Source organism: Hoplias malabaricus, unplaced genomic scaffold (assembly GCF_029633855.1).
Source record: "Hoplias malabaricus isolate fHopMal1 unplaced genomic scaffold, fHopMal1.hap1 scaffold_175, whole genome shotgun sequence".
In the NCBI taxonomy this organism is placed as follows: Eukaryota; Metazoa; Chordata; class Actinopteri; order Characiformes; family Erythrinidae; genus Hoplias; species Hoplias malabaricus.
This window is the reverse complement of record NW_027101054.1, coordinates 18,574-41,500: the sequence shown is the minus strand read 5'-3', so window position 1 is coordinate 41,500 and position 22,927 is coordinate 18,574. Positions and strand designations below refer to the sequence as shown.

At 45.7% G+C, this 22,927-nt stretch overlaps 3 protein-coding genes across 3 annotated transcripts; all 3 read right to left on the bottom strand.

Moving 5' to 3' along the window:
* Positions 1-1,609: 1,609 nt before the first annotated feature.
* LOC136684412 (protocadherin alpha-3-like) lies at positions 1,610-4,015 on the bottom strand. The gene has a single exon (XM_066659170.1). The coding sequence runs from the start codon at positions 4,013-4,015 to the stop codon at positions 1,610-1,612; it is 2,406 nt and encodes an 801-aa protein (XP_066515267.1).
* Positions 4,016-6,084: 2,069 nt separating this feature from the next.
* LOC136684411 (uncharacterized) lies at positions 6,085-13,574 on the bottom strand. The gene is made up of 4 exons (XM_066659169.1): positions 11,025-13,574; positions 9,842-9,903; positions 6,326-8,744; positions 6,085-6,156 (listed from the first exon to the last, which is right to left on the bottom strand). Exons 1-4 carry the CDS (start codon positions 13,401-13,403, stop codon positions 6,085-6,087), a joined length of 4,932 nt encoding a protein of 1,643 aa, XP_066515266.1. The 5' UTR covers positions 13,404-13,574.
* Positions 13,575-15,687: 2,113 nt separating this feature from the next.
* LOC136684410 (uncharacterized) lies at positions 15,688-22,285 on the bottom strand. Its single transcript, XM_066659168.1, has 2 exons — positions 19,895-22,285; positions 15,688-18,114 (listed from the first exon to the last, which is right to left on the bottom strand). The coding sequence occupies exons 1-2, from the start codon at positions 22,247-22,249 to the stop codon at positions 15,688-15,690; spliced, it is 4,782 nt and encodes a 1,593-aa protein (XP_066515265.1). The 5' UTR covers positions 22,250-22,285.
* Positions 22,286-22,927: the final 642 nt, after the last annotated feature.

Sequence of the window (22,927 nt, the reverse complement as noted above, 5' to 3'; positions counted from 1 at the left end):
TGTATGTATAGTTTATCACATAGAAAACAATGGAATATGAGTGTGTGTCAATGCTTTCGTTTCCAAACTGTTTACAGACCCCTTCCATAAAATTTAATGCAACATTCAGAGCTGGGGAAAATAATGAGTTACATTTACACTCGTCGTAGCAGCACATTTCCCTTTAATGATAATGTTGGGGTAGATTTAATACATAGAACTTTTATTTTAACTTGAGTTATTTTGACGAATGATTTAACTTCTTTATTTTAATTTTAATAACGTTTCACCTGTGTTTCAGCTTCTGAACCAGAAAGTGATAAGCTCAGTCCTGCTGTGATTACGTTTAGAGACATGTAGTTTAGACGATACAGAGAGAGAGAGAGAGAGAGAGAGAGAGAGAGAGAGAGAGAGAGAGAGAGAGAGATTTTATGTTCAGTTTGTCAGCTTATTTTCTCTCAACAACCCGACTTTCAACATCCCTGAGGAAGCACACAACAGATACCTAGAGGCCGACTAAACTCAGCAAAACAGCTACTGTGCTTTGTTTACTCTCCTGTTTCATAAGATATTGCATTTCAGTTTGTGTGTTAGCTGCTAATTTCACAATAAATTGATAAACAACAGGTCTATCAATAAAACCAGCTTTGAACTGAGTAACCCCTTCCCTACCGAATGCGCCAGTTATGATGATATCTTAAAGCCAGTGAATGCTTCTCAAGAAGCTGTTCATATCTCTGCTACTTGTTAATACACAAGTCTAAAACAGGTTTCAACAGGTCGAATGTGTAATAACATACGCTAACAGAGTCCACTCTGACTAGCCTTTAGACTGTACAGAATACAGCCATGACAACTCCTGAATATGTTCACATTGTCAAAGTGAATACGGAACAAACAACTATTCATTGAGAAATTATATTTATAAATAGGCAACTTTTATTTTTAATAATAATTAAAAAAAGATACAACAACAGTGAGAGTAAGCTTATTTTCAGGTAGATTTTTAGTACTCATTTCTCTGTGGTAATATTGTGAAAGTACCACCATCTTTATGAGGCAAACAACATGTGCTCCATAATCTGTCAGATATCACAGAAATGTGCTATGTGTAAAATTATTGCAAATAATAGAAATATGGGAAGCAGAGATTGGCAGAGATTTCAGCACCAAGGAGAGTGACCGATATTGCAATACTTAAAAACACATGGAGGAATAATGTGCAATAGTTCTTAACTTAAAATTACATTCTTCAAAATCATTGTGATGCCTCAGTGACCTGTAATAGGGGGAACAGAGCCTCTGTTAATGCTACTCCAGACTCAGCACTGCGGGAACTACACTAACTTTTGGAGGAGGATAGGAAACAATGCCCTTCCACCTTTTCACTGATTTCAGTACAGTATTAAAAATCAATTACACTAGGGGACCCCTAGGAGAAAATATATCTTAACTAGTGTTTCTTTAATACAAACTATCAAAGACGCAATGTGGGAAGGGAGTGGTCCTTTCAGAACCAAGGACAGTGACATCAAGTGTAAACAGCTTCTAACCTGTTCATGAGACTGCATTCAAATCACGAAGAAACACGTAAGCAACATGACAAGCTGTTTTTGAAGTGTGAGAACACTTAAACCGCGGCCTGTCCTACCTTGTCAGAGCTGGGGAGGGTCTGGGTTCTGGTGAACGTGTCTCCTCCATTAATACTGATCAGCTCTGCATCTGCAGGTGGAAACGGCGCAGGGAAAACCACTACGTCACTCTTCAGTGTGTCGGAGCTGAAACACACGTCGTACTGCTGAGTAGATTTGGAGTAAGACCAGCTCCCATCAGGGTGTGTGGTGATGACCGGGGGGCTGTACCTGCTGAAAGGGCCGTCTGTCCTGCAGCACCTCAGTGCTATTGAACTGACGAGGCTCAGCAGGAAGATGACGGACACCGACACGATGGCGATCAGCAGATACACGTTTAACTCCGAGAAGCTCTCCTCCTTCATCGGAACATGTTTGAACTGAGTCTGGATGTCCGCTGTGCTCTCCACCACCACAACATCAATAGACACAGTGGCGGACAGCGAGGGCTCTCCGTGATCACTGACCACAATGAGCAGCGGGTGACTCTTCAGGTCGTTGTCACTCATCCTCCTCTTAGTCCTGACCTCCCCGCTGCTGCTCCCGATCCGGAACAGCTTGTTTCCTTTGGGCTCAGAGATGTGGTAAGAGAGCAGCGCGTTGTAACCGGAATCCGCGTCCACGGCCCTGATCTTGGCCACAAAGTAGCCCGCTTCAGCAGAATAGGGAATGTTCTCGGTGTTGACGGAGCCGTGCTCGGAATAGGGCGCCAGGATCCCGGGACTGTTGTCGTTCTCGTCCAGAACAAACACCTGCACGCTCACGTTACTGCTCAGTGGAGGAAGCCCGGAGTCTGTGGCCTGCACTCGGAACTCAAACGTCTTCATCTCCTCAAAGTTAAAGGACTGTAAAGTGTGGATGTGTCCGCTCTCAGAGTCGATGTTGACCAGTGAGGAGACCGGAGCGGCGCTTCTAGAGCTTTCTAGTAATGAATACGTTATTCTGGCGTTCTCCCCTACATCAGGATCCAGAGCTGAGACTGTAGAAATCACAGCTCCAACCGGACCGTTCTCCTTCACATAAACATTAATGACGGGCTCTGGAAAGAGCGGCGCGTTGTCGTTCACATCAGAGACCTCCACAGTGATGACGGTGCTGCTGGACAGAGGGGGGCTGCCCTCGTCTGTGGCTGTGATAGTGATGTCATACTGAGAGGTGCTCTCTCTGTCTAAGGGACCGTCTACTTCTAAGGAGTATTTGTTTTTGTACGCATTCTGAATTCTAAACGGAACACCGTGGGGGGTTCTGAGGGTCACGGCCCCGTTTTGACCAGCGTCTTCATCTTTCACTGTTATGAGGGCGACCATAGTTCCTTTGGGTGACCCCTCTTTCACAGTGTTTTCTAACGAGGTTATAGATATCTCAGGTGCATTGTCGTTTATATCCGTGATTTCAATTAACACTTTACTATGTGCTGCACGGGATGATGCTCCCTTGTCTCGCGCCTGTACTCGGATTTCAATAGCAGGGTTAGTCTCGTGGTCTAACTGCCCTTTCACCGTTATTTCACCGGTTGCTTTATTAATATCGAAAGACTCTATGCTTTTATCGTTATTATGATTAATGAAACTGTACACCACTTCTCCGTTTAATCCGGAGTCAGCGTCGTCAGCGTGGACGGTTAATAATGAAGTCCCCGGTGCTGAATTTTCTGGTATCCGTGCTTTATACAGCGGTTTACTAAACACTGGAACGTTATCATTTACATCCATGACATCTACATTTATCTCTATGGTCCCAGACTTTGGAGGTTTCCCTCCGTCTACAGCGGTGAGTGTGAGCTGAATCACGGGCTGTTTCTCTCGGTCTAAAGCTTTCTGCAGCACTAACTCAGCAGATACACTCTGTTCTCCCCCGCTCTGTACATCCAGAGAGAAATGCTCGTTGGGGCTGAGCTTGTAGCTCTTTACCGAGTTACTCCCCACATCAGCGTCATACGCGCTCGGTAACGCGAACCTCTCTCCCGGCAAAGCAGCCTCAGACACATTCAGCGACAAAGACGACATGCGAAATTCCGGGGCATTATCATTTATATCTAACACGTTCACTTCAAAGCGATACATATTCAGCGGCGATTTCGCAATGGCCTCCAGCTCGAGCGAACACCTCGAGCTCCGTGCGCATATGCCCTCCCGATCCACCCTCTCCTTCAGCAGCAGGACCCCCGTCTTCACGTTAACATCGAAATACCTCGTGTTCGGTCCCGAGACCAGCTGGAATCCCCGCGGCTCCAGGTCCTGAACACTGAGGCTCAGGTCTTTGGCTAAATTACCCACCGCCGTCCCCGGATTACTCTCCTCCGACACGGAGTACACGACCTGCCCGTTCACAGCGCCGAAGAGACAACAAAGCCCAGCGAACAACACCAGCCACGATCCATTTCCTCCATCCTCCATTTCAGCCATATTCCACTTTCACAGCGTCCGCGAAACAGCGCTGGGATCCGCGCGCATCACTGCTGCCGACAATAATCCACCGCCCGCGCGGAGGACAACGTTTCAGCTGCTGTTGAGTCTCTCGAACAAAGCACTGCTCGAGCCGCACGCCCTGCCCCCAGACGAGGAGGAGTCTCGCGATATGGAGAGAGAGGGAGAGAAAATGCAGTCGGCTAGTGACACCGCGTGGTAAACACAACGCAGAGAGAAAAGCTAATGGAGCACAGGAAGAAGTCCCGACTAACAATACTGAGAAAAATGACTCTGTATGTATCTATATATCTATCTATTATTTGTATATTTATTTATTTATCGTCAGTGTTGCATGAAATACAATAATGCACATCCAGATATGGAACTTTAATTAATTAATGTAGATTATTTAATTGTATGCAACCATTTGACTATTATATATATATTTAATAAATTAAGTAATTAACCAATAGAGTGTCGTCATTTTCAGTGTAAAAGTCCAGAGTGATTTCACGGAAAAACTCGTAAATTAAGTATAGAAATACCGCACATCATTTACAAATAAATAAATAAATGAATAAATAACAAATAAATATATATATTATAAAAGCAAAGAAGCTCAATGACTAAACTCTACTGTTCCCTTCACACTTAATAAAATGTAGCAGGTTAATGTAGCTTTCCCTGAGCCCCACCTTGGGTCACCCATCCCTTATACCACAGAATGTGGTTCTACACAGTCTCCAGAAACCTGAGCCTTGACTTCAGTTTTTTCCCCTACGCTCTCTCCCTCTCACAGAATGACACAACGAGGGCAGCCTTCAGTTTCTAATCAGTTACCTTCACTTACTACAGACTTACTACTTACTACAAACGTATACCACAGTTAGTTCCGACCCTGCAGTGTGATTGGCTGAGAGACGTTCCAGGAGTGCCAATATTACACGATAATGGCACTCTGACCGAAGCTCTTCAGGTATCACTCTGCAAAATAAATGTAACCTAGCAACGACGCCAGCGCTGTGTCTGGACTTTTTCACCCAACCGGGAATTGGTTTATTTCCCGTCCGTGAACCTTATTTTGAACAGAGTAAAGAGTTATGGCGCAGTGGACTCTGCATTCTGATTTTTAAACAAACGAAATTCATAAATAAATAAAGAATAACAAACAGTAAAAGGCTACATGGTTTCTGTGATTGTGTTTAACTCGAGTCGAGGCGCGTCTTTTTTCTCCGCTGCTCTCGTTCTCCAGCAATAATATGTAATAATATTTATTTTTGCCTGCAGATACTTCATTCAACTGATACCCCCACCTCAACTCAAAACGGTGTAGAAGACACGCACCGCCATCTCCACATAAGTGAACACGTCATAATCAGTGTCTGTTGCACATAAAGGTCTTTAAAAGTGAAAGAGAGTCAATCGGAGCTCTGGTGACGTATCAGAAAAAACGTCCATCACAACGTGGGGCCAGTACAAATATTTGAGCAAAGGAAATGCAGTGTGTCATATCACAATCAATATACCAGGTAAGAAAAAGAAGAAAACACCACAAGAATGTTTTTCTTTCATGCTTTTCTAAAACAAAAAAATACTCTCTAGAATTTAATTTAATGACTGAACACATTGTGTTCCCTAAACAGAGATAAGAGAAATAAAAGTGTTACCATTAAATCTTCTCAGAGCGCTGTGAATTAATTCTGTATCATGTTGATATTAAAAAAAAAAAAATTCTGAAGAAGTACATGACTGCTGTCTCTAAAAGAGCTGCAGAGTGATACTCACTAATGCCCCTGCTTCCTCAAAGGCAGCAATCATGTGCTCTCCAACTGTGTCTTAGACTCTGCCTCAGAGGAAACAGAGCATTATAACGTCCTGAAGTTTCCTCAGAGGCCGTTACATTATCCTCTATACAGGGAAACAATATACATTTTTAATTTCTCCCAAAGTCTTTTTTGGCAGTGTGGAGTGTGGCGGAGATTTACTGGTTTATGGCTAAGTGTTTGGAAATCTCTGCTGTGTGGTAATTAGGTGCATCCCTGTCCTTTGGCTTGTAACTAATACATTCACTCTGCCTCAAAGTTAGCACTGCCTCCAGAACCATTTTGAGTAATGATTTTGCACACAAGCACATAGCTCTTTAAAACAGAGGACAAAAAAGATTTCAGGACCACGGACAGCAAATACAAGACGCAAAACTGGAAACAGGACATAGAAGAATGTGTGCAAACATTTCCAAAGCCACTGAAAGTGAAAAAAACTTGTAATGTAAAGTTCAGAAAGTGCTAAATCAGAACCCCACATTACCTTGTCAGAGCTGGGGAGGGTCTGGGTTCTGGTGAACGTGTCTCCTCCATTAATACTGATCAGCTCTGCATCTGCAGGTGGAAACGGCGCAGGGAAAACCACTACGTCACTCTTCAGTGTGTCGGAGCTGAAACACACGTCGTACTCCTGAGTAGATTTGGAGTAAGACCAGCTCCCATCAGGGTGTGTGGTGATGACCGGGGGGCTGTACCTGCTGAAAGGGCCGTCTGTCCTGCAGCACCTCACTGCTATTGAACTGACGAGGCTCAGCAGGAAGATGACGGACACCGACACGATGGCGATCAGCAGATACACGTTTAACTCCGAGAAGCTCTCCTCCTTCATCGGAACATGTTTGAACTGAGTCTGGATGTCCGCTGTGCTCTCCACCACCACAACATCAATAGACACAGTGGCGGACAGCGAGGGCTCTCCGTGATCACTGACCACAATGAGCAGCGGGTGACTCTTCAGGTCGTTGTCACTCATCCTCCTCTTAGTCCTGACCTCCCCGCTGCTGCTCCCGATCCGGAACAGCTTGTTTCCTTTGGGCTCAGAGATGTGGTAAGAGAGCAGCGCGTTGTAACCGGAATCCGCGTCCACGGCCCTGATCTTGGCCACAAAGTAGCCCGCTTCAGCAGAATAGGGAATGTTCTCTGTGTTAACGGAGCCGTGCTCGGAATAGGGCGCCAGGATCCCGGGACTGTTGTCGTTCTCGTCCAGAACAAACACCTGCACGCTCACGTTACTGCTCAGTGGAGGAAGCCCGGAGTCTGTGGCCTGCACTCGGAACTCAAACGTCTTCATCTCCTCAAAGTTAAAGGACTGTAAAGTGTGGATGTGTCCGCTCTCAGAGTCGATGTTGACCAGTGAGGAGACCGGAGCGGCGCTTCTAGAGCTTTCTAGTAATGAATACGTTATTCTGGCGTTCTCCCCTACATCAGGATCCAGAGCTGAAACTGTAGAAATCACAGCTCCAACCGGACCGTTCTCCTTCACATAAACATTAATGACGGGCTCTGGAAAGAGCGGCGCGTTGTCGTTCACATCAGAGACCTCCACAGTGATGACGGTGCTGCTGGACAGAGGGGGGCTGCCCTCATCTGTGGCTGTGATAGTGATGTCATACTGAGAGGTGCTCTCTCTGTCTAAGGGACCGTCTACTACTAGAGAATAGTAATTCTTGTATGAAGATGTGAGTTTAAACTGAGCAGAGCCTGATATCTCTACTTTTGAGACCCCGTTTTTCCCGCTGTCTTTATCTGTGACGGTCACTAAAGCCACCACCATCCCTAAAGCAGAGTCTTCCTTCACTGAACTCATTAGAGATGTGACGGAGATGATGGGTGCGTTATCATTAACGTCAGTAACTTCCACTAGGACTTTACAGTGTGTGCTACGAGGAGAATGACCGCGGTCACTGGCTTGTGCTCGGATTTCAAAAGCAGCGTTTTCCTCATAATCCAACTGGCCCTGGACTGTTATCTCACCGCTGTGGGGGTCGATCTTAAACAGCCCTGATGAGGACGAGGCACCTTGTTCTATTAACGTATACACAATTTCTCCATTAACTCCATCGTCTAAATCCGTAGCTGTGAGTGTAATCAGTGTGGTGCCGACTGGACTATTCTCTGAAACCCGGACCTTATAAAGTTGTTTACTGAAAACAGGAGTGTTATCGTTCACATCCACCACATTGATGACTATTAACATGGTGCCAGACTTTGGAGGTTTCCCTCCGTCTACAGCGGTGAGTGTGAGCTGAATCACGGGCTGTTTCTCTCGGTCTAAAGCTTTCTGCAGCACTAACTCAGCAGATACACTCTGTTCTCCCCCGCTCTGTACATCCAGAGAGAAATGCTCGTTGGGGCTGAGCTTGTAGGATTTTACAGAATTAACCCCTACGTCCGCATCGTTTGCTACTGGCAACGGAAATCTTTCTCCAGCATATGCTGACTCTGTAATATTAATATTGTGTGATTTTCTATGGAAATATGGAGCGTTATCGTTTACGTCTAACACGTGGACCTCTATTCTGTGGAGCTGCATAGGGTTACTCAGTATAGCTTCTAAATTTACTGAACACTTCAGCGCTTTACCACACAGCTCCTCTCTGTCTATTCTCTCGGTGACGAACAGCGCTCCCGTCTTCACATTCACATCAAAAAACCTCTTACTGTGTCCCGCTACAATCCGCAGCGCTCTCGACTCCAGCTCCTGAACATTCAGGTGTAAATCCTTGGCTAGATTTCCCACCACAGCGCCCTTCTCCACCTCCTCCGACACGGAGTAAGATGTCTGCGCGGCGCTCAGCTCCAATAAACAAAGCAGCGCGACGCCCCAGAGCCCGGGCCTCTCCCGCAGCGCAGACCCGGCCATTTCAGCGAAGAGCAGCTCAGAGAGAACCGCATCCACACACCTCCATCAAACGAGGAGCGCTTCCAGAGGCATATTCCCAATATCCCGGGTCCCGGAGAAACACACCACCGTCCCGGAGACCACCGTTCCGCGCTGAGCGAACAAAGCACTGAGACTCTTTCTTCATCTCCAATAACCACCCAAGAGGAGGGGCTAGATATTACAGCGCTGTTTCCCACAGCCGTGGTCTAGAGCGACCCCACGCGGCCGTTTAACTGTATTACATCAGTGTCTTTAGAGCTCTGTAATATCTGTGTTCGACCAACTTCATAATTCACATCTGTACAAAAGTCTCAGTCAGGAGAGTAAGTCCACACTCTCCATCACATGAACATGAAGTCAAGTCTGTTATTTTACAGCAGTGTCCAGCAATTAGCAACCGACCGGAAGTTTGAGGACATGACCGTTATATTTTTACTGAAAATTAGCCAGAAATATAAATATTTGCCCTGGTTATTGTTTAAAATATGAACATTTATAAAACTATATATAAGTACTCATTTATAAAGTATTGTGTAATTTATTAATTGATTAAAAAAACATAGCTTTGCGCTATTCCTCGCGCTGCGCACGCGCACACACAGTTGCTAGGATACCAGCAGAGACAATGACACTGGATATTATAAATACAGTCACAATGTTGGTTTAACGTCCATAAAACAGAACTGCTGCGTTGTGTTTGTTTCACCTTCTTCCCACGTGAACACTGTAAGGAGTTGTTTATTTCTGTTTCTACTTTTAATAACCGCTCATTTAGAGACGCTGTTCACGGACCTGTCGACCCTCCGGTTTTCCCGGGATTCTCCTTATTTTACCTCTTTCTCCCGCTGTTCTAAACCCTCCCTGTTAATCCCCTGTGTTTATAATATTTAAAACAATGGCGATTGTGTTGATGGAAATCAAAAACTACCACCTGTTTGATTGGACGTTTTGGGATGTTTTATGACCGTACGTAAAACAACGCTGGGCAAAGACATTAAACAACAACAAAAAACTAAATCCATGTATCCCTCTCTCACTATCACTCTTACCAAGTCCCTCTCTCAGCCGTATCTCTGCCATCCATTTTCCCAAACACTCTCCAACATACTGTCTCACCTATCAGCAGCCTCCTCTCTCAGAATCACAGCTGAAACATGCCTAAGGGTTGTGTACAAATCCTGAATGCAGTAAAAGATAAATGAACTACTAAGTACGGAATACATGCCTTTTCTGTTGTCATTGATAATGCAGGTTTGTTAAGAGTATTTCACTTTAGGCCGAGTGTCTATTTCTGAACACTAACCCAGTCCATACTGCAGTGATGTTTTAAAGCAAGCAGTTGCCTCAGGATTCTCTGTGTGTACGCGTGTGGAAATATAAGGTGTATGTGTATAGTTAGATCAGGGCAGAGCACCATAACATTTCCCTTATTTTCAAATCCCAGTGTGGACAGACATGGATAACCACTGAGTTTAGATAATCCCCCAGTTAACAGTGATATTACACAGAGCTCGATCTCACCGTTACACTTTTTTATTACTACAATGGTTGTCTATACATTTTCTAGATTTATGTATTTTGTTTCCATTTGTGTATCCAATGTAAACCTGTCATCAAACAACCTTCTTCCATATAACTCTCATCATGAGTCAGTAATGTATTCATTTAATCAGAGCTGTAGCAAACTTGTTTAGAGAAAGTGTTTGTTTAGGGGCCTGTCCACAGCATTGCCATTTCAATGTGACCTACTTACTGAATGTTTGTATTCACATCATCACAGATGTGAAAATAATACACTACAATCTACAGATTGCAGTTTATTGATATCCACATATTTAATTAACTGGAGCATAGCATCACTTAATAAAAGTTTACATGTGATATTCTAAAGTGGGTATTTCTGTTCCTGGAAGAAGTAAGTATCATTAAAAGTGGCACTAAAGCTCAGAGTTGCTGAGTTCTATCAAACAGAAGCTCTGGACCAGCTCAGATGTTTGCTACAGTATTTCATTCCTGAAAATGTTGTTGTGCTGGTTAGAAAATGTGGAGGGTAGGGGATGTTCAAAATTTCATCACTCTCAACTCAAAGCAAAGGAAAACACCTTGAATGGAAAAAAAATGAATGTTTTGCTCCAAATTACAGTGGACAAAGAAGCCCTTTCAGAACCACGGACAGTTACATAAATGGAAAAAAAAAACCTCTACCGCTTTCACAACGCTGCTTTAAAAAAATGAAGACCCTATACGACATTGCAACCTTCTTTTATAAAGTGAGAACACAAACTGTGGCCTGTCCTACCTTGTCAGAGCTGGGGAGGGTCTGGGTTCTGGTGAACGTGTCTCCTCCATTAATACTGATCAGCTCTGCATCTGCAGGCGGAAACGGCGCAGGGAAAACCACTACGTCACTCTTCAGTGTGTCGGAGCTGAAACACACGTCGTACTGCTGAGTAGATTTGGAGTAAGACCAGCTCCCATCAGGGTGTGTGGTGATGACCGGGGGGCTGTACCTGCTGAAAGGGCCGTCTGTCCTGCAGCACCTCACTGCTATTGAACTGACGAGGCTCAGCAGGAAGATGACGGACACCGACACGATGGCGATCAGCAGATACACGTTTAACTCCGAGAAGCTCTCCTCCTTCATCGGAACATGTTTGAACTGAGTCTGGATGTCCGCTGTGCTCTCCACCACCACAACATCAATAGACACAGTGGCGGACAGCGAGGGCTCTCCGTGATCACTGACCACAATGAGCAGCGGGTGACTCTTCAGGTCGTTGTCACTCATCCTCCTCTTAGTCCTGACCTCCCCGCTGCTGCTCCCGATCCGGAACAGCTTGTTTCCTTTGGGCTCAGAGATGTGGTAAGAGAGCAGCGCGTTGTAACCGGAATCCGCGTCCACGGCCCTGATCTTGGCCACAAAGTAGCCCGCTTCAGCAGAATAGGGAATGTTCTCGGTGTTAACGGAGCCGTGCTCGGAATAGGGCGCCAGGATCCCGGGACTGTTGTCGTTCTCGTCCAGAACAAACACCTGCACGCTCACGTTACTGCTCAGTGGAGGAAGCCCGGAGTCTGTGGCCTGCACTCGGAACTCAAACGTCTTCATCTCCTCAAAGTTAAAGGACTGTAAAGTGTGGATGTGTCCGCTCTCAGAGTCGATGTTGACCAGTGAGGAGACCGGAGCGGCGCTTCTAGAGTTTTCTAGTAATGAATACGTTATTCTGGCGTTCTCCCCTACGTCAGGATCCAGAGCAGAGACTGTAGAAATCACAGCTCCAACCGGACCGTTCTCCTTCACATAAACATTAATGACGGGCTCTGGAAAGAGCGGCGCGTTGTCGTTCACATCAGAGACCTCCACAGTGATGACGGTGCTGCTGGACAGAGGGGGGCTGCCCTCGTCTGTGGCTGCGATAGTGACACTGTACTGAGAGGTGCTCTCTCTGTCTAAGGGACCGTCTACTACTAGAGAGTAATAATTTTTATAGGATGGTTTCAGCTTAAAGGGAACAGAACCAGACACAGAGGCCTTGGCTTCTCCGTTGTTTCCACTGTCTCTGTCTGAGACTGTGACTAATGCTACCACTGTCCCTACAGCAGAGTCCTCTCTAACAGGACTCATCACAGACGACACTGTGATCTCTGGAGCATTGTCATTCACGTCCAGAACTTCAACCAGGACTTTACAGTGTGTGACACGGGAGGGAGTGCCTTTGTCCCGAGCTTGAGCACGTATCTCATATGCTGCATTTTCCTCATGGTCCAGGTTTCCCTTTATTGTCATCTCTCCACTCACTGAGTCTATAGTGAACTGATCAGAGATCTTTGAACTCCCTCCTGCTGTAATTGAATAAACCAGTTCCCCGTTCACACCTTCATCTAAGTCTGTAGCTTCCAGTTTAATGACAGTGCTGCCCACTGGACTGTTCTCAGACACACGCACTTTATAAAGAGATTTACTAAATGCTGGAATATTATCATTCACATCTTCGACATTCACCTTTATCTGCAGTGTACCAGACTTTGGAGGTTTCCCTCCGTCTACAGCGGTGAGTGTGAGCTGAATCACGGGCTGTTTCTCTCGGTCTAAAGCTTTCTGCAGCACTAACTCAGCAGATACACTCTGTTCTCCCCCGCTCTGTACATCCAGAGAGAAATGCTCGTTGGGGCTGAGCTTGTAGCTTTTAACTGAATTACTGCCTAAATCTGCATCGTGTGCTACTGGTAAAGGAAATCGTTCTCCTGGATATGCTAATTCAGAAATATTAACAGTATATAGTGTTTCCGGGAAAGTCGGAGCGTTATCGTTTACGTCTAAAACGTGGACCTCTATTCTGTGGAGCTGCATAGGGTTACTCAGTATAGCTTCTATATTGACGGAGCATTTGGCCGCGCTGCCACACAGCTCCTCTCTGTCTATTCTCTCGGTGACGAACAGCGCTCCCGTCTTCACATTCACATCAAAAAACCTCTTACTGTGTCCCGCTACAATCCGCAGCGCTCTCGACTCCAGCTCCTGAACATTCAGGTGTAAATCCTTGGCTAGATTTCCCACCACAGCGCCCTTCTCCACCTCCTCCGACACGGAGTAAGATGTCTGCGCGGCGCTCAGCTCCAATAAACAAAGCAGCGCGACGCCCCAGAGCCCGGGCCTCTCCCGCAGCGCAGACCCGGCCATTTCAGCGAAGAGCAGCTCAGAGAGAACCGCATCCACACACCTCCATCAAACGAGGAGCGCTTCCAGAGGCATATTCCCAATATCCCGGGTCCCGGAGAAACACACCACCGTCCCGGAGACCACCGTTCCGCGCTGAGCGAACAAAGCACTGAGACTCTTTCTTCATCTCCAATAACCACCCAAGAGGAGGGGCTAGATATTACAGCGCTGTTTCTCACAGCCGTGGTCTAGAGCGACCCCACGCGGCCGTTTAACTGTATTACATCAGTGTCTTTAGAGCTCTGTAATATCTGTGTTCGACCAACTTTATAATTCACATCTGTACAAAAGTCTCAGTCAGGAGAGTAAGTCCACACTCTCCATCACATGAACATGAAGTCAAGTCTGTTATTTTACAGCAGTGTCCAGCAATTAGCAACCGACCGGAAGTTTGAGGACACGACCGTTATATTTTTACTGAAAATTAGCCAGAAATATAAATATTTGCCCTGGTTATTGTTTAAAATATGAACATTTATAAAACTATATATAAGTACTCATTTATAAAATATTGTGTAATGTATTAATTGATTAAAAAACATAGCTTTGCGCTATTCCTCGCGCTGCGCACGCGCACACGCAGTTGCTAGGATACCAGCAGAGACAATGAAACTGGATATTATAAATACAGTCACAATGTTGGTTTAACGTCCATAAAACAGAACTGCTGCGTTGTGTTTGTTTCACCTTCTTCCCACGTGAACACTGTAAGGAGTTGTTTATTTCTGTTTCTACTTTTAATAACCGCTCATTTAGAGACGCTGTTTACGAACCTGTCGACTCTCCCGTTTTTCCCGGGATTCTCCTTATTTTACCCCTTTCTCCCAATGTTCTAAACCCTCCCTGTTAATCTCCTGTGTTTATAATATTTAAAACAATGGCGATTGAGTTGACGACAATCAGAAACTGCCACCTGTTTGATTGGACGTTTTGCGATGTTTTATGACCGTACGTAAAACAACGCTGGGCAAAGACATTAAACAACAACAAAAAAATAAATAAATCCATGTATCCATCTCTCACTATCACTCTTACCAAATCCCTCTCTCAGCCGTATCGCTCCCATCCATTTTCCCCAACACTCTCCAACATACTGTCTCACCTATCAGCAGCCTCCTCTCTCAGAATCACAGCTGAAACATGCCTAAGGGTTGTGTACAAATCCTAAATGCAGTAAAAGATAAATTAACTACTAAGTACTGAATATATGCCTTTTCTGTTGTCATTGATAATGCAGGTTTGTTAAGAGTATTTCACTTTAGGCCGAGTGTCTATTTCTGAACACTAACCCAGTCCATACAGCAGTGATGTTTTAAAGCAAGCAGTTGCCTCAGGATTCTCTGTGTGTACGCGTGTGGAAATATAAGGTGTATAGTTAGATCAGGGCAGAGCACCATAACATTTCCCTTATTTTCAAATCCCAGTGTGGACAGACATGGATAACCACTGAGTTTAGATAATCCCTCAGTTAACAGTGATATTACACAGAGCTCGATCTCACCGTTACACTTTTTTATTACTACAATGGTTGTCTATACATTTTCTAGATTTATGTATTTTGTTTCCATTTGTGTATCCAATCTAAACCTGTCATCAAACAACCTTCTTCCATATAACTCTCATCATGAGTCAGTAATGTATTCATTTAATCAGAGCTGTAACAAACTAGTTTAGAGAAAGTGTTTGTTTAGGGGCCTGTCCACAGCATTGCCATTTCAATGTGACCTACTTACTGAATGTTTGTATTCACATCATCACAGATGTGAAAATAATACACTACAATCTACAGACTGCAGTTTATTGATATCCACATATTTAAATAACTGGAGCATAGCATCACTTAATAAAAGTTTACATGTGATATTCTAAAGTGGGTATTTCTGTTCCTGGAAGAAGTAAGTATCATTAAAAGTGGCACTAAAGCTCAGAGTTGCTGAGTTCTATCAAACAGAAGCTCTGGACCAGCTCAGATGTTTGCTACAGTATTTCATTCCTGAAAATGTTGTTGTGCTGGTTAGAAAATGTGGAGGGTAGGGGATGTTCAAAATTTCATCACTCTCAACTCAAAGCAAAGGAAAACACCTTGAATGGAAAAAAAAATGAATGTTTTGCTCCAAATTACAGTGGACAGAGAAGCCCTTTCAGAACCACGGACAGTTACATGAATGGAAAAAAAAAAAACTCTACCGCTTTCACAACGCTGCTTTAAAAAAATGAAGACCCTATACGACATTGCAACCTTCTTTTATAAAGTGAGAACACAAACTGTGGCCTGTCCTACCTTGTCAGAGCTGGGGAGGGTCTGGGTTCTGGTGAACGTGTCTCCTCCATTAATACTGATCAGCTCTGCATCTGCAGGTGGAAACGGCGCAGGGAAAACCACTACGTCACTCTTCAGTGTGTCGGAGCTGAAACACACGTCGTACTGCTGAGTAGATTTGGAGTAAGACCAGCTCCCATCAGGGTGTGTGGTGATGACCGGGGGGCTGTACCTGCTGAAAGGGCCGTCTGTCCTGCAGCACCTCACTGCTATTGAACTGACGAGGCTCAGCAGGAAGATGACGGACACCGACACGATGGCGATCAGCAGATACACGTTTAACTCCGAGAAGCTCTCCTCCTTCATCGGAACATGTTTGAACTGAGTCTGGATGTCCGCTGTGCTCTCCACCACCACAACATCAATAGACACAGTGGCGGACAGCGAGGGCTCTCCGTGATCACTGACCACAATGAGCAGCGGGTGACTCTTCAGGTCATTGTCACTCATCCTCCTCTTAGTCCTGACCTCCCCGCTGCTGCTCCCGATCCGGAACAGCTTGTTTCCTTTGGGCTCAGAGATGTGGTAAGAGAGCAGCGCGTTGTAACCGGAATCCGCGTCCACGGCCCTGATCTTGGCCACAAAGTAGCCCGCTTCAGCAGAATAGGGAATGTTCTCGGTGTTAACGGAGCCGTGCTCGGAATAGGGCGCCAGGATCCCGGGACTGTTGTCGTTCTCGTCCAGAACAAACACCTGCACGCTCACGTTACTGCTCAGTGGAGGAAGCCCGGAGTCTGTGGCCTGCACTCGGAACTCAAACGTCTTCATCTCCTCAAAGTTAAAGGACTGTAAAGTGTGGATGTGTCCGCTCTCAGAGTCGATGTTGACCAGTGAGGAGACCGGAGCGGCGCTTCTAGAGCTTTCTAGTAATGAATACGTTATTCTGGCGTTCTCCCCTACATCAGGATCCAGAGCAGAGACTGTAGAAATCACAGCTCCAACCGGACCGTTCTCCTTCACATAAACATTAATGACGGGCTCTGGAAAGAGCGGCGCGTTGTCGTTCACATCAGAGACCTCCACAGTGATGACGGTGCTGCTGGACAGAGGGGGGCTGCCCTCGTCTGTGGCTGTGATAGTGATTTTATATTGAGCTACTTGTTCTCTGTCTAGAGGTCCTTTAACTGTTAAAGAATATCTGTTTTTATAAGTATTCTGCAAAGCAAATGGTTCAGACCCTTCCAACTTTAACACTGCAGCCCCATTTTTATTTCCATCTTTATCTTTGACTGTAAGCAAAGCCACCATCGTTCCTTCGGGGGAATCTTCTTTAATAACATTAACTAGAGATGTTATGGAAATTTCTGGAACATTGTCATTAACATCGAGTATCTCAAGCAGTATTTTGCAAAACGCTGATCTGGGATTTGGCCCTTTGTCTTTAGCCTGGACTCGGATTTCTACCGCGCTGTTCACCTCATGATCGAGTTCTCCTTTCACTCTGATTTCACCGCTGTCAGAGTCGATGACGAAAGACTCCACTAACCCATCGTTATCATGATTAACGAATGAATACACGACGTCTCCATTAAGGCCCTCATCCGCATCACTGGCATGCACGGTGATAACAGACGTACCCAGCGGTGCATTCTCTGATATCCGGGCTTTATAAAGTGATTTGTCACAAACCGGAGTGTTATCATTCACATCCATTACGTTCACTTTGATATTTAATGTCCCGGATCTGGGAGGTTTCCCTCCGTCTACAGCGGTGAGTGTGAGCTGAATCACGGGCTGTTTCTCTCGGTCTAAAGCTTTCTGCAGCTCTAACTCAGCAGATACACTCTGTTCTCCCCCGCTCTGTACATCCAGAGAGAAATGCTCGTTGGGGCTGAGCTTGTAGCTCTTTACCGAGTTACTCCCCACATCAGCGTCGTGCGCGCTCGGTAACGCGAACCTATCTCCGAGAAATGCAGACTCTGAAATGTTCAGTTCTCTTCTTGGAGAGCGAAATGTGGGCGCGTGGTCGTTTATATCTAACACATTCACCTCAAACCGGTACATGTTCAACGGCGAGTTCACAATAGCCTCTAACTCCAGGGCGCATTTCGAGCTCCGTCCACACAGCTCTTCTCGGTCTAATCTGTCTTTAACATGAACAACCCCACTCTTCACATTCAAGTCGAAATACCTCGTGTTCGGTCCCGAGACCAGCTGGAATCCCCGCGGCTCCAGGTCCTGAACACTGAGGCTCAGGTCTTTGGCTAAATTACCCACCGCCGTCCCCGGATTACTCTCCTCCGACACGGAGTACACGACCTGCCCGTTCACAGCGCCGAAGAGACAACAAAGCCCAGCGAACAACACCAGCCACGACCCATTTCCTCCATCCTCCATTTCAGCCATATTCCACTTTCACAGCGTCCGCGAAACAGCGCTGGAATCCGCGCGCATTGCTCCGTGTTTAATCCATTTCCAAGAGCGCGGATAAAATACCTCTTCGCTGTTGTTGCGTCGTCTGAACAAAGCCCAGTACGAAGCCGGACGCCCAGCCCCGAAAAAGGCGGAGTGTTGAGAAGGGGAAAATTCAAGCACGGATCACTAGTGACACCGTGTGGAATGTTCCCGGATGTTCAGCGCGGATTCATCAGCCACAATGTAGTGATTGTTTAAAGAGAGACACTCCAGCAAAACCCAGCTCTCCTCATTTTTACATAAACCGTTCAGCAGTTAGGCCTCTGTATTCTTGATTTTTTTTTTATTATTATTATTTCTCATCTCCTCCAAACGTGCTTAATACAGCTCAAACCACGTGACACATCCTCCGTCTAAACGCTGTTCAGACTCTGCCTCAGTGAGAAATGCGGTGCCATTTCTCCTGTTCATAACGTTCATGAAGAATAATTCACATTAAACTAATTCTCCTTAGGTCTGAACGGTGGAACCTGGAGACTGGCCGAGCTACCAATGACACTGCACATGACGTCATACCGGCCTTTATGCTGATCGGCTGCGCCCGAGCACTTCACGGCCTGTTACTCTCATCATTTATATTTTACTTGATCTTTATCTCCATTTTTCCTTTCATTCCCTTCTTATTTTTTCTCTTTTATTTTCATTTTCCCCGCCGTTAAATTTGTAATTTTTTTTTCTTTCTATATTTTATCCTATTTATAAATGCTTTATTCTTTATTTTAACTTTCTTCTTTCAATCTCACGTTTGTGTGTGTGTATGTGTGTGTGTGTGTGTGTGTGTGTGTGAGAGAGAGAGAGAGAGAGGGGGGGGGGGGTTGTTTGTTTGTTTTTTCTTCTTCGTTTTATTCTCTCCACGCATTAATAAGGCAATTGTTTTCACCACTAATGATACCTTACGAAAATGTAAAACAATTTGTAATATACAAATAGGTAAGACGTAAATAATCTTTCCCCATTCATCTATGTATGATGTGTTTATAGATGAGTGGTACAGCACACAGCAGAGTAACGTCTCAAAAAACAAGTGCAACTAAAAACGAGGTGAGAAATAATATGCCAAGGAAATGTAAAGGTAAACCCCCCCTCAAATAGTTTCAGCACCACAGACAGCACCAGGATGAAAATCATTTCTCAGCCACATCAAAAATAGACAACCACAGCTTTCAAGGAAAATCAAAAACTGCATCATTGCTGTTTGTGTAGTGTGAATGAGTGTCTATGTGAAAGATGTGTATTGTGGCATCACCACTGACAATAAAATGGTGATCTCTGAACATTCCACCACTTAACCTTTGTGTGATCAAAATCATCTACAAATTCCTTATAGAAACAACACATCACATGGATCCAAACACAGAGTCATGTATTTTGTTTACATGTTCTGCAGTCAGGCAAAGTTCTAGTTTTAAAGATGTTATAAGAAAGAAGCTCAAGTACTGAAAGGAAATAGAAAGGTTTAGTTGTCTTAGAGCAGGTTACATAAATCATTCCCACTAAAGAAAAGGAGAATATCAGGGATTGAACATGTAAACAAGTTTGCTCCTAAATGCAGAATATGGGAGGGGAGTGGTCCTTTCAGAACCAAGGACAGTGACTCCAAGAAGGAAACAGCCTCTATCCTGATCAGGAGACTGCATTTAAATCATGAAGAAACACTTAACCAACATTACAAACTGTCTTTGAAAGGTGAGAACACTTAAACCGCGGCCTGTCCTACCTTGTCAGAGCTGGGGAGGGTCTGGGTTCTGGTGAACGTGTCTCCTCCATTAATACTGATCAGCTCTGCATCTGCAGGCGGAAACGGCGCAGGGAAAACCACTACGTCACTCTTCAGTGTGTCGGAGCTGAAACACACGTCGTACTGCTGAGTAGATTTGGAGTAAGACCAGCTCCCATCAGGGTGTGTGGTGATGACCGGGGGGCTGTACCTGCTGAAAGGGCCGTCTGTCCTGCAGCACCTCACTGCTATTGAACTGACGAGGCTCAGCAGGAAGATGACGGACACCGACACGATGGCGATCAGCAGATACACGTTTAACTCCGAGAAGCTCTCCTCCTTCATCGGAACATGTTTGAACTGAGTCTGGATGTCCGCTGTGCTCTCCACCACCACAACATCAATAGACACAGTGGCGGACAGCGAGGGCTCTCCGTGATCACTGACCACAATGAGCAGCGGGTGACTCTTCAGGTCGTTGTCACTCATCCTCCTCTTAGTCCTGACCTCCCCGCTGCTGCTCCCGATCCGGAACAGCTTGTTTCCTTTGGGCTCAGAGATGTGGTAAGAGAGCAGCGCGTTGTAACCGGAATCCGCGTCCACGGCCCTGATCTTGGCCACAAAGTAGCCCGCTTCAGCAGAATAGGGAATGTTCTCGGTGTTAACGGAGCCGTGCTCGGAATAGGGCGCCAGGATCCCGGGACTGTTGTCGTTCTCGTCCAGAACAAACACCTGCACGCTCACGTTACTGCTCAGTGGAGGAAGCCCGGAGTCTGTGGCCTGCACTCGGAACTCAAACGTCTTCATCTCCTCAAAGTTAAAGGACTGTAAAGTGTGGATGTGTCCGCTCTCAGAGTCGATGTTGACCAGTGAGGAGACCGGAGCGGCGCTTCTAGAGCTTTCTAGTAATGAATACGTTATTCTGGCGTTCTCCCCTACATCAGGATCCAGAGCAGAGACTGTAGAAATCACAGCTCCAACCGGACCGTTCTCCTTCACATAAACATTAATGACGGGCTCTGGAAAGAGCGGCGCGTTGTCGTTCACATCAGAGACCTCCACAGTGATGACGGTGCTGCTGGACAGAGGGGGGCTGCCCTCGTCTGTGGCTGTGATAGTGATGTCATACTGAGAGGTGCTCTCTCTGTCTAAGGGACCGTCTACTACCAGAGAATAGTAATTCTTGTATGAAGATGTGAGTTTAAACTGAGCAGAGCCTGATATCTCTACTTTTGAGACCCCGTTTTTCCCGCTGTCTTTATCTGTGACGGTCACTAAAGCCACCACCGTCCCTAAAGCAGAGTCTTCCTTCACTGAACTCATTAGAGATGTGACGGAGATGATGGGTGCGTTATCATTAACGTCAGTAACTTCCACTAGGACTTTACAGTGTGTGCTACGAGGAGAATGACCGCGGTCACTGGCTTGTGCTCGGATTTCAAAAGCAGCGTTTTCCTCATAATCCAACTGGCCATGGACTGTTATCTCACCGCTGTGGGGGTCGATTTTAAACAACTGTGTTGAGCTTCGTCGCTCAGATAAAGAATATACAATTTCTCCATTAACTCCATCGTCTAAATCCGTAGCTGTGAGTGTAATCAGTGTGGTGCCGACTGGACTATTCTCTGAAACCCGGACCTTATAAAGTTGTTTACTGAAAACAGGAGTGTTATCGTTCACATCCACCACATTGATGACTATTAACATGGTGCCAGACTTTGGAGGTTTCCCTCCGTCTACAGTGGTGAGTGTGAGCTGAATCACGGGCTGTTTCTCTCGGTCTAAAGCTTTCTGCAGCACTAACTCAGCAGATACACTCTGTTCTCCCCCGCTCTGTACATCCAGAGAGAAATGCTCGTTGGGGCTGAGCTTGTAGCTTTTAACTGAATTAATTCCTGAGTCTGCATCAGTCGCTTCTGGTAAAGGGAACCTCTCCCCTGTGTAGGCGGACTCTGTGATATTAAATGTATGTGAAACATCACTGAAAGTCGGAGCGTTATCGTTTACGTCTAAAACGTGGACCTCTATTCTGTAGAGCTGCATAGGGTTACTCAGTATAGCTTCTATATTGACGGAGCATTTGGCCGCGCTGCCACACAGCTCCTCTCTGTCTATTCTCTCGGTGACGAACAGCGCTCCCGTCTTCACATTCACATCAAAAAAACTCTTACTGTGTCCCGCTACAATCCGCAGCGCTCTCGACTCCAGCTCCTGAACATTCAGGTGTAAATCCTTGGCTAGATTTCCCACCACAGCGCCCTTCTCCACCTCCTCCGACACGGAGTAAGATGTCTGCGCGGCGCTCAGCTCCAATAAACAAAGCAGCGCCACAATCACGGTCCACGTCGACTCCATTCGTCCGTGGAAGGCCACAGCGACGCATAAAGACTCAGAAACACATACATCCAAACGCCCTCACTCTGTGCGCGAGATTTCTGTGGAAAAAAGCGGTATATTCCGAATGATGAGTGAACACAACCCTCGCTCTTTCTCCACCTTCCTCCATCACACAGAACAATGCGCGACGACTCTCTCGCAGTTCGCTTTTAGCCGCCCATAGGAGGAGCTTTGTAACGTGAATGCAGGTTCTCAAACCTGTGGTCTACAGCGACCCCGTGTGTCCAATACTAGTACAGCACATATCTTCATAAGACCAACAATGCACCGTTGAGCTCACTCATTAGTGTAGATCAGAGCCAGAACTAAAGCTTTTCTTTAGTCTCCAGAGAAACGTGTTCGGCTGCAGTGTACTCTATCTAAACGCTCAGACTGATAAAAGCCTGTGGGGTGCAACTCGGTGGATGACTGGGGCAGGTTCAGGGGTAGAATACGGGTCATGATTCAGGTTGAAATTAGAGTGAGATCCAGATTTAAAGTTCATTTGAACTGAACAGATGTTCAGGGACTAAACCCACTGCTGTTCTGGATCAGTCAGTGGGTACATGTAAACATCTCCACACTGTCACCTGCATATTAGTCATGTTATAATTTATTGTAATTCATTTTATATTAAAAATGTTATTGTAGTATTAA